Genomic DNA, 12,281 nt, shown 5'->3' with positions numbered 1-12,281 from the left:
CCGAGCACATCCTGTGACGTGCAAGGGTTTCTTTCGGTTAGGTTTCTGAGGTTAGATTTTATGCGATGGCATGTCTGGGAAAAAGAAAAATTCGTTGAGAAAGCTCTACTTCAATAAGCACAGGCGCGCTGTGGCGACGGAGCTTAGTAAGATGTTTTGAGCATAGTAAATCTCGAGTCTATTCTTTTCTGAATTTAAAACGATGGACTTAAACGGGCGCATTCTAAATTGAAGAATGACTGCAATACTAGGCCAAATACAAAACTGAACATAGAGTTCAAGGTCGTCATAAAATAAGAGATAAGTCAGAGTGATCCTTTTTCTTTATATTTGAGCGCCATGATGCAGGCGGGCAGCGGTGGTGGGGGAAATACTGCTGGATTTTTTTTTTTTTAGCCGCGAGCCGGTGTGGGAAATCATGAATATTCAACGCAACAAGGCACTCGAGCAAGGCATCATTCTTGTCACGAGCGCTCGCACGTGACCAGCGACCACATTAGGCCATTACACGGGCATTACACGGGGCGGTCCCGCAAACCAGTGGGCGTATTGATGCTTTTCGATGCATGCAGCCTTGGTGCATTACCACCACGCCTGGGTTTACTTAAGGACGGGGCGGTAGATACCCGACCATGAGATGGCAGTTTCGCTACGCTTGTGTACCTGTTTAGTATCTACTTTTCTATGAATGTAGGCATTCATAATAACGGCTTTGTGCTCCCTCTTTTGTAAGAAAACATGCTGACATACGAGCATTAGAAAAGTATACGATTGATTGATTGATCGAGTGAGTGGGTGAATCAGTGAGTGAGTGCGTGAGTGATTGGGTGAGTGAGTGAGTGAGTGAGTGAGTGAGTGAGTGAGTGAGTGAGTGAGTGAGTGAGTGAGTGAGTGAGTGAGTGAGTGAGTGAGTGAGTGAGCGAGCGAGCGAGTGAATTAGTGAGTCGACGGTCCAGTCGACTGGTGTTGGTTGTCCAGCAAAAATTCAGCTATTTGCAGCGCGCATCTGTTGACACTTAGTTAAGAAACAGTTAAACAGTCGACACATAAATCGCTGTGTTTACGAAGCTTAAAGACACGAAAAACGAATTGAAATGCGTATGAACAGGGAGTTTTATAATTTTCTGCATCGAGATCTTGAAGTACAAACGAATTGAAATGCGTATGAACAGGGAGTTTTATAGTTTTCTGCATCGAGATCTTGAAGTACAGAGACCGATATGTCCGTGCCAATTATCCTTACAAAAAATGGTCTTTAGACATTTTATAGACTTTATTCTACTTTAACTCTATTGTCTTCCTATAGATATTTATTTTGTCTATTCATTGTCTATAGAAAGCCTACTAAAAGTGTATGGCCATAAATCTATCGATTGTCTATCGACTATCTATAGGATTTGTATTGTCCAGACTGTCCTCTACGGTTTCTCTAAACAAAGTCTATAGACTTTATAGACAGGTCTATGGACAGTCTACAGACTGTCTAAAGAAATTCTGTGCCATAGGTCCTGGGTATAGAAACGGAAGTGACGCAGCACCGGACTGGCGGTAGCACGTTCAAACTTCGCGATTGTTGTCCCAGAAAAGGCCTCGAGAGATCAATGTGAAGTAGAGCGTCACACCATATCGCGCCCTGGCCGAAACGCGGCGCGGTGCCAAGTGGAAAACCGGTAGCCGATTGTAGTACATAATGAAGAGCGCGATCGGCGTTTTTCTATGCCCTGGCCACGACGCAAGCCGACAGCTGCTGACGCACGAGAAGTGGTTTACTGAGCGCAGTTTCTGATCAGCCGTAACGAAAGCCGTCCAGCCGCATCGGAAACAATAATAGCAAAAAGCAGTCAGTCTCACTAAATGCATGCAGTACCCGTGAAAGCTTCACAAGGCACGCTAATGCGGCCACTTTATACAGTACTCAAGAAAAAGAGTATAATCTGTGAGCACTGAGAACCGTTTGAGCTGCTTGTTTGCCGGTTTAACCAGCTTTACAAAGCACTCCGAGTTTTCTAGAGTGCGTTTTAAGCGCCGTCCGAATCGTTTCTACGGAGACGCCGACAACGACGCATACGGTGGTGAACTCTATTGGTTGCTAGATGGACCGAAACCAGTTGTAGCTTCCCGCAGCACTGCACGGTTTTTCTGCGCGACAAAGTATATACACGGGCAAAGTTACGGTCGCGGTAGGCTGCGTGAACGTTGAGGTATGGAATGGCCGTTAAGAAAAAAAAAGGGGAAAAAAAAGCAGAACTGCAAAAGAGCCCGACATTACGAGGAGCATAAAAAAGGGCCGTCGCAGGTCGACGGAATCTCAGGGGGATTTTTCGCTTTCCTCAAACGTGCGGTCTGTGCCAAGACTATGGCGTCAGCATTTGCCACGACTTTTTCTTGCTCTGTTTTTCTTTTTATTTTTTCGATTCCTGCTGCTCCAACGACTTCCTTGTAACGCGGCGGAAAGTGAAAAGAGTTGGTTACGTGAAGCGTTTTGTAAGGCTTTATTGCGGAAGACAACTAAGAGGGTGTAAATAGAGCATTAAAGCGCGATCGGGGATTATTTTTGCCCGCGAATTAGGGGGGGGGGGGGGGGGGGGGCTCAATTCGCAGTTGTTTATTTGATGAGAACGAGCGGCCTTATACTCTGCTCAAAAACGGAGGGCGTCTAGGTAAAGAAACCAGAATAAGGCTTTCTGGATGTGACTGAGTAAAGTTCGCACCAGCGCGCTGGTGTCTAAAAGAACGTTTTAATTTCAAGCATAAAAAGGAATAAAGGCCTGAACAAAGTTTAATGAGCAAAGCTGTGCCTCGGGACTAGTACTGAGGTGTAAGTATTTCTTTTTATTTTTCGAAGGAAGCATTTAGAGTCCTAGTTACACAATTACCGCTTGTTACTGAAGCGCTTTCAGTTTTTCACACGCTCGCTCGCCAAGTTGGTGCGGCAATGAGAAAAATAAAAAGCAAGAAAGGAACACCAGGGGGCAGAGATTAAGACCGAGTGAGCTAGGTCACCCGCAAGGAGTGAAATCCACGGCACCGTTCCGTCGTGGAGATGGTATTAGAGCAAAGATGACGCAACGCGACGTCGGTCCCGGAAAGAATAGAAGTGACAGCAATTAAGTGGAAGACGAGCTCCCAGGCCACAATTCAGGCTGCCGGAATCACTTCATGAGCCTTTCGCCCCAACACACGCACGCATGAACGCATGAACGCACGCATGAAAAACTGCAGCGCGGTGGCATGACTTCTGACGATGGCACGAAAGTGTAGGCGTGGACAAATGCTCCACTAAAGACACGAACGAATAATCGCCATCGGCTGCGCAAACCAGACCGCAAAAAGCCGTCGCGGTGCGCACGCTAAAATCGAGTCGAGGTTGAAACGGCCGGCTGTACAAATCTGTCCGACTCGTAGCACGAGCCTAAAACTCGCGTCTTTGTCAGCGACGCGACTCGCACGAAAAAGGCCACAGGTCCGAGTGAAAACACCCGGCTGAATCTGTGTTTGTGCTCCCATACTCCTGCAGAGGTGTCCGAGCTTAGAAGGAAGTTTTCGTGTTTTGTTAACCGGCACGCTCTCTCTCACTCTCTCAATTCTGTTTTTTTTTTGTCGCTGTGTTTTGGCCGACCGCTCCAACAAAATGGCCTCGCTGCACAAGAGTTAGCGCACGTGTGTGGCCGCTGAATTAAAGTGGCCCGAAGGTGTTGACAGTTCGAAGGCGATGGATAGGAGGTTACGTCGGTTCAATACAGCCCAGGAAGAAAGACAACCGCGTAAGACGCAGCGTAACGCATTATTTTTTTTTATGTGCCCTCCAGCTCATAGTGCCAATGCCGGAAAGAATTTCAACACAACTTGAACTTTAGAAATAATACAGCAGTGAGAATTATGTTATAGTTCGTGTATCGTTTAAATACAGCGGGTTTGAAATCTTCTGCTACTACTGCAACGACTACTACTAGTATAATTGCTGCTACTGCTCCTACTACTATCAGTACTACTACTATTGCTACTACTACTACTACTAGTACTACTACTACTGATACCACTACTGCTGCTGCTAATTCTGCAGCTGCTACCATTAATGTTACAACTACTACGGTTAAGAGTATTATTACAACTTCTACTTCTACTAAAACTGCTACTGCAGCTGCTACCACCGCTACTATTACTAGTTACTATATCCGCTGCTGCTGTTAGGTAAGTTTAATCTAGCGCATATTTCAGTCGGGCATACGCCAGCGTCTTTCGAATTGGAACTCTTTAAGTCTGCACAACTTCGTCCAGGCCAGATGTTGACCTTAATCTGATGTCATTTTAGCACTGTTATACAGATTTAACCCTTACTCGGCGCAGCCTAGTTGCGGCGACCCCTACAATAAAGGAGGCAGTTACCGGGCTGCGCACTGCTTCATTCCCCTCTTGCTTCCAACTTCCCCCTCACTAAATCCCCAAGAACCACACAGCTTCTACATTTTTAATTTTGCTTTTTTTTAAACTGTAGAGTGAATGCACCGATGGCTGCAACAACACATCACCATGCGCGTTCGGACTGCGCGTCGCTCCTTCACCGGAGGAAAGAACTCTCCAGCGATTTAAACACGCCATGCACGCCTGACAGCGAAAAACGTGGCTGCCATCACTTGAGTCTGCTTTCAAGTAACAAAAAAAAAGAAATAAAGTTGAACTTTGAGCCCGGTTTATAAATAGTCCGTGGACGGGGCTTGATGACTCACTTATTTCTGTTTCCTTAATGTCCCTTTTTGTTGTAGGCGGGCACTTACAACCCCGCCAAGGACACGCGATGCAAGAAAGTTATTGAGAGATCGAGCTGAGGGTATGTTCAGGATCCCAAGCCGTACAAAACTAAGGCCCCCCTTTTGAAGGCGCTGTAACTGAGAAGTTGTTGACACAGCGTCGCTGCGCGAAATCAGTAGCAAAACACGATGACGTTGGGCGCTCTTTTTGAGAGCGTGGCTATACAGCGAAGGGTCACTGAGCCTGTAATTTATATTCCCCGATCTAAGCGATACAAAACTACATAGCCGTGTCTATGCTCAAAAGCGTGGCTCTTGAAAGCGTCAGACGAGCTACGTCATCTGCTTTTTGTTTCTTAAATTTTCTGAAAAGTACTCATTGTGCGAGTTTCGTCGTCAATGGCATACAGTGTTCAGAAGACTCCGTCGTGAAGCTCTCGAATATCCGGTGTACAGAAGAGAAGCAAAAACGGTGCTCGAAACTAAGTTCTGTGTACGCTCGTACAGAAAAAGGATTTTAGTTTTCATGCTGAGGAGGCCAAAAATCTCGCTTCTAGAATTTCGTTCCATCGTATTTTTTTTCGCGCTTACCAGCTTTGTGCGCGAGATAATGTCGCACCACGACAATCTTGTGAAGCATATACTTAATGTACGCCAGCGCTCCTAGCTTAAAACAGACGAAACGAACTGCAAAAAAAAAAGAAACAGTATTGTATGAAATGAAATGGAAGCCATTACTATGATGACAATGACTGAGGCTTTATTATACGTGGCCAGCCAGTCTAGATTACCAAGAAGGGTTTTTAAATAAAGCAACCAAGCGAACGAAGAGAGGATTCGCGATGCTCTGTCCTCGTGATGAACTGATGTTATCTGTCATTGAGCTCCCCCCCCCCCCCCTTCCCCGCCCTCTCCCGTCCAGGAGTGCTTAAAGTCATTCTCCTGCATGAAAATCCACAGTTTCGAGAAAGCGTCCGTCTAATATATATACCGTGCTTTTACCAGACTCCCTGGCGCTCGCTTTCGGAGCCGAAACAAAACGGTCATCAATACAAACTCCCATAGCTTTGGTCGCTCGTAGCCGGAAGGTAAGAAATGACAGCGATGGCTGTATAGTGTCCACACCGTGTAGGAGAGGGCGCTACTTTCTAACACCCCTTAGTGTAGGTTATGGCGGTGACATCATAATCTGCACGATCAGGATCACATGAGCAGAGGGAGACCAATCCCGATAAAATAAGCAAAGCGGCAATATATGACTAGTATCTCATAGCTTTGTTCCCCTAAGAGAGGGATTTAGCAGTCACGTGGGGGAGGGGCTGCAATCATTAAAGAAAAAAGCGAACTAAAAAAGAGTAAAGAAAAATACCAGCGCCAGCTGTATCAGCTGTCTCTGAGATAATGTTGACGTTCTATTAACTTGAAACCGTTAACCCCTGTTTACGTGGGTTTTCGCAAGGCTGCAGATGCATAGAGAGAGCCCGCTATTAAAGTTGCTACACGGCGGTTCGTGCTTGGCACCCCCACAACCACAACCACGACCCCCCCCCCCCCCCCCCCTCCCCTCTACATATAGTAGTAGCCATCTTTGCGCGTCAAGGTGTTGCCTTAATTGCTGAGGAGTTGCGCAATCTTCATAGGCGAGTTTATCTTTTTCCTCTTCACGTGCTTTGCTCCTCGTGGTACCAAGCGGTACCCGTCCTTTGGGCCGGAAGCCATTAATGATTTGCTTCGAGGAGGACCGTTCCCCTACTGAGAAAGAGACGCAATTTGGCGGCGTTGGGTCGGCACCGCCGTGAATGGAAGTTGACACTGCCTTTTCGCAGCGTTTACGCGTTCGCTTTTGATAAAAAAAAAATTAAGCCACGCTCTTGTCTCATTTGGTCTTTTGCTGACTGCACGGGTGGAGAGTTTTTATTGTATGTTTCTTCTTGGAAGCATCCGTTATGCACGCTAGGTAGTACAGTTTTTGCCAAAAGTAACAAGGCTGCCTGTTTTGCTTCTGCCACATATAGTGGAGCCCCTACGGCTTCCCTAAAAACCGAAAGGTGTCGGAAGGTGAGGAAAAGGGTTCTCGTTTCATCACAGTCATTTACAGTTTCGATAGGTGCGATAAGTGTTCCGCTATACAACTGAGAAGCAAACCGGGCAACCTGCTTACTTTTGGCAAACACGGTACGTCTACAATTTGAGGGAAAACAAATATTCAATTATCCGACATCACCAGCGCCGTAATGCCCAGGTGTCCCCGTGTCCAAGTGCAGATGTGGAAGGTGACCGTGCAGTTTATCGTTCAAATGTAAATAATCAAGAGGTGGGGGTGTCATAGTCCGTTGCATATAAAGAACGGGTTGGTAAACGAACAAGCAAACAAAAACAGATATCTTTAGATTTAACGAGCAATTCATTTGTTTTGTTTTTTCGCTTAATAAGAAGTAGAGAGAAATCTGGCACGCTTTAACTTAGTTAATTGGGCTTTGAGAGCTTTTTCGGAGCTACAGTTGCACATGACGTCACCACTCTTGGTTGAAAATTGTTTTCTGTCTTCTGATACTGTGTGTGAAAAAAACAAAAACAATGTGCGTTCCAATTATGAGAGAATACATATTTACAAGAATAATCGCTGCAGGCACAATACATGAACTTCGCAAATACTTTAGGGTGATTATCTTTATTCTTTCCCAGCAAACTAATAAAGTGACTCGCGATAAAAGTAAGAAATGTGTGATTTTCCCGAAAGAGCGCGATTCTAACAACAGTTAAAAAAGAAAATCGAGGTGTGAAATAAAACACGTAGCTTCAGAAGAGAAGTGCGGATATGTGGGACCCAGTATTTTTTGTCTTCGAGAAAAGGGAAAGGGAAAGCGAAATAGTGTGTCGTCCGACCATGTTCTAAGCGACCCGGAAACGCACTGTCCGGAAAATCTTGCACTTAATGAGCGGCTGTCGCACCAACGCTCCTGTAATTTTGGGCACCCAGCAAGCAGTTCGCATTCACTGAGCACGAACAGAATTTTGCTTTTTCTTTTAGCTTCATTTTTTTTTTCTCTTTACTACCCCTCACAGGCAACGAGTGAGAAAGACCTATTGTTCCAAAACGACCGGTTTTGTCATATCTCGGACGTCGCCCTGAGCACAAAAAGGTGCGAATAATCGTTATTACGCGGAGAAAAAAAAAATTATTCAACCCCCGCGGTTGAATGGGAGCTGTAAAATCGTGGCTCCGGTGTTGAACCGCTACTGATTATTATCGGAAATAACTCACCGTACAACTAGTGCAGCGCTATGGCAACCAATTTTGACAGCAACTTTCTTCGAATGTGTAAGGGCGTGTGACCGTAGTCCAGTTACGTTAGTTTTGGATCCCAATTACAGCCTTCTGCCCCCCCCCCCCCCCCCCCCTGCTCTTCAGCCATTCTCGTTCGCTCCGGTCTTGTGGTGAAAGCAATGAATATTTGAAGCATTTTTAGAGAACTCTTCTGTTTTGTAGTTATCGATGTTGTGTGCTTCGGGCACTCCAGGGGTGCGAGTTTAGCGGTATTGATTTGAAACGTTTCTGCTACAGGGGTGCTCCGAACTCGCCTGACGTGTTTGACGGCACAGTGTTGTTCATTACTGTGACAGCGAGCGTTGCTCATTTACTCCTCCTCCTCACCTCAAGCACTTATAATATTTGGCGACCTGTAATGTTTTATGAGTTCTATTTGATTTTGTCATACCCAACAATTCTGGACAAAAGCATTTGCTAACGGGAAAGAGTTTTTGAGCGCAATTCTTCTTATATTGTAAGATTTCAAAATGGCAATCAATATATCCGCAGATCTCCCGTCGCCAGGCTTGAATGTTCTTGCTATTAACATTTTTGGTATCGTCAAAAGCGTCCCCAATTGGTTTTCTATGATAGTCTTCACTGCTCGGTATGAGCGATGGAAACAATATAAAAAAAAGATTTTGCAAAATATCGAAAGAATGGACTATTACATTCAATATTTTTATACCAGTACCTTACAATTTTCCATAAAAACTAATAGTGAAAGGAACCGTGAGAAGTCTCAAGGCAGATTTGTTGGTCAGAATGCCCAAGCACAGCAACTACAAAAAAGTCAACGGACCAGCGACGATACTGCAGCAAAACTGCCCCTCCTTAACCACCTCGATTATCAGCCACCACAGCTTCGCAGAGCGAGCTTATTGAGAGAGCCGCGATTATTTGCTCTTTTGATCACGTGACCGACGCCTTAAAGGCGTATAGGTGCTTCTCGTGTGACAGGCAAGAAAGATGCTTAGGAGAGTGAATTATGAGCAACTTATTTCTTGGAGGCCCACCTCCTATTCTACCTGCTCCGGCGATGCAAACACGTCGAGGAAACATTTCTCTTCGAAGCGGCGCGCAGAAGGAAACGCGCGAATAAACTCGTGCCAAGTGGTTAGGTTGCCGGCCTTAACCGCGATGACCGAGGGCAAAGGATGGAGCCAGCTTGCTTACTTCATTTCTCTCACGAATTAAAAAAAGAAAAACTACTGCTGCCCCTTTTTCCCAGTCGCGTATACTCCACACGGTGGCACTTAAGTAGAGTCCACATAGAGTTCCCATAATAGCCATGTATGCCTTGTTGTGCTGTAACAAGCAACAACCACTGCCTCAGCCGCAACGCATTTACTCGTTACAAGCGAGGAATGCCGGTTTCACTTGCGTTTTAACCTGATAACTAGATAAACCTATGCCATTGGAAGATAGAGTGATTGAAAGTCCTTTATTTCGAGAAGAAGGTTCAAATTCATGAGTAACATCAAATTCATGCTGAGCCGGCTGAGCTGTCAGAAACTGAGAAGGCGACAGTAATATGAAAGCAAAAGTGAAGCGCCTGCATCCTTACGACAAACGATCCGTGAATATTTACTACCAGGCAAGCGATCGCGCGAAATCTCAACGACTCACCCGATCTCCTCTGGCTTCTTGGTGTCCATGGCGAAGTGATGTGGTGACGTTCAGCAAAACACTCCTTGTATTTCGTTTTTATCGTCGTTCCAGCACTGGCGGGAATCAGTCTGTCCACAGCACTTGGCTCGTTAAGTAAGGGCTTCTCCCTCTTGACGCAGCACCGGCGGTCACCTCGACAAATGCTGACTGTCCGCGCGCCACGGTGCCTCTCTTAACGGAACGACGCCGACGCCTTTCCTCCTCGCTTCTCCTCCACGCGCCCTCACTCTCGCACTCTCACTCTCTCTCACTACGAACCACGCGGGAAGCGGCAGCAACAGCAGCAGCAGCACCGCATATAATACCAGCGTGGTAGTAGCCGCGAAACACAACCGCCCTCCTTCTTTTACTACTATACTTTCGAGACAAACGCGAATAGAGCCCAAGAAAACTAAGAAAATCAACGGGGAAAGCACGTAGTATCGCAGACAGGAGCTTTTAACGCGTTGCCCCGGTAATTCTCCTCTTCCAGCGCCGATCTGCGTCCCGCTGCTGGAGATGCAGCCAGTGATGACTCGGTAGCGACGCAAGCCCGAAATGACCGTTACTGGATGTCGCTTTACGGAGCTTGAAAGGGAAACGGCAGCGGGCTTAACGACGATAAATAGTTAGAAGCGAAGAAAAGAATGACGAAATGGGGAAGCGCCGGTGAAGATGAGGAGCAGCGAGCCGACTAGTGAGGCGGCGGCAGCAGCAGACGAAAAGCGCCTGGGCTGCGGAGCAGACGACGCGATTGAGCAGCAGGCGAAGCGAAACCGAAAGAAGAGCCCGCGGCGGTGGCGCTGCTAGCTACGATAGGGCGACAACAAGCGGCAGCGGCGGCGCGAAAAACGCCTGGAAGCCACGAAAAAATGTAATAAAAAAACGCGCGACGGTGCGTAAACACTGCAGACGCTAAAACGCGCAATATACTTTGCTACCCTTCTCGATATTAGCGCATGCGCTTCGAACCCCCGTTTTTCGGATTATTCTGCCACCCCCCCGGTGAGTATGAAAGCGGTCGCGCGCAGTATAATCGCGCACGCGATAGCGAAGGAGTTTGGCGCGACGCTGCGACTTGGTGAAGGGAAGAACGAGTGAAGTGTCGTGCTCGTGGTGGTGGAGGGGGGGATATCCAGCGCCGACGATTCCCGGTCGCGTGCGGCTGCTGCGGCGTCTCGCTTGCGTTTAGCGGAGTTCAGCTCGAAGCGAGGGAAGGGAAAGAGCTTCGCCAGTGAGTGCGCGTGTGTGCCGGTAGCGTCGCGTCTCCCTTCGCTTTTCTTTCTTCGTCTTCGCCTCCGGCGTCGGCGGCGGTAAGATCCGAAAAAGGGAAAGGGTTGCGCCCAGGACAAGCCTACAGATGCTCTCCGCCACGCGCCAACGCACGCACGCTCCTCTCGCTTTCGGTCTCTCTCTCTTTACTCCTCTCTTTCTCTCTCTCTTCTTAGTCATTCTCTCGTTTTATATCTTTCTGTGTCTCTTCATCGTCTCTCTCTCTCTCTTTCGGTCACACTTTCTCTAAGGCACTGCCACTCGAGACCTTCGCTCAGACTAACGCCCCCCTCCCTTGCGCCTCGCTTGAATATTCCGTCCGTGCGGGCTTTACTGAACACTGCTTGGATCCTTACTCGCTGCTGTGGGAAAGCGACACTCTGGGGACTTCCTTGGTTTTCCGGATGGGGCGGAGGAGACCTTCCCGATTTGTTTTCCGAGAAGAAAGGGTTTGTTTATTCGCGCCATTGATTTTCGGTCTCAGGAGGGCACTCCGACAGAGTGCGGGGATTTCTTCTCTAAGCTCGATCCTCGGAGGCTCTTTTTGTGCAAGGTCGGAGCAACGCAAGCGTGCTCTCTTTCGCTGACTCAGTCGAGAGCGGTGAAAGCGTTAAGGGGGCGGTTTTCGCTTAAACGTCGAAAATCGTGAACAGAGGCGGGAAAATGTAAGAAAAACAAAATGACTAAATTGAAAGCAGCAGACTGTCTGGGGGCGGTACTCGCCTCGAGGAAATCGCTAGATCTAACTTGCTAACTTTGGAAGCAATTATGCGTAGGAGTGATAATCATGACTCATATGGTAATTTGTGGCTGGCAGGGAAATTACTAACTTAAAACTGCAATAATTAATGCGGTCAATGAATTCTACGTTATCGCATACAAATAATATTCTTGCAGTGCACCGTTCTTAGGATTCTAAAACTCAGTTAGGTGGAAATAAAAGGGCTGTTTTTAATGCATAACTTTTATTTCGTTTCAGTCAACGATGGTTTATCCCAGCACATGAATGACTGGTGTCTTCATCTTTCTGTGATCCCGTACAGCCACCTTAGTTAAGTCGGCACAGCCATGTACTATGGGAGTCTACTAAACATGAAGCCAGGCTTCGTGTCCCTGACACAAACCGAGACCTGCTGCTGAATAGGAGGAATCCTAACGACACATCGTAAACCTTCTCGCGTGTAATCGCACATTTTGCGTGTGTAATGACGTAATTTTATTAATGACTAATTGTTTGCTCACACAGGTGAGTGCATCTCAGGAAACGTGCTTCCATATTTCTCTCTCTCTCACAAAGACAA

At 47.0% G+C, this 12,281-nt stretch overlaps 1 protein-coding gene across 1 annotated transcript in view; it reads right to left on the bottom strand.

Moving 5' to 3' along the window:
- Nucleotides 1-10,898, bottom strand: part of LOC144121050 (neprilysin-1-like) — an 81,260-nt gene extending 70,362 nt beyond the window's left edge. Inside the window, exon 1 of the mRNA XM_077653969.1 lies at nucleotides 9,688-10,898. Coding sequence (XP_077510095.1) covers nucleotides 9,688-9,716 — 29 coding nt within the window. The 5' untranslated portion in view covers nucleotides 9,717-10,898. The remainder of the gene's footprint in view (nucleotides 1-9,687) is intronic.
- Between the last annotated feature and the right edge of the window lie 1,383 nt (nucleotides 10,899-12,281).

The sequence above is a fragment of the Amblyomma americanum genome, chromosome 2, assembly GCF_052857255.1.
Source record: "Amblyomma americanum isolate KBUSLIRL-KWMA chromosome 2, ASM5285725v1, whole genome shotgun sequence".
Lineage (NCBI taxonomy): Eukaryota > Metazoa > Arthropoda > Arachnida > Ixodida > Ixodidae > Amblyomma > Amblyomma americanum.
The sequence above is the reverse complement of the archived record's forward strand: the minus strand, read 5'-3'. Positions and strand labels throughout refer to the sequence as shown.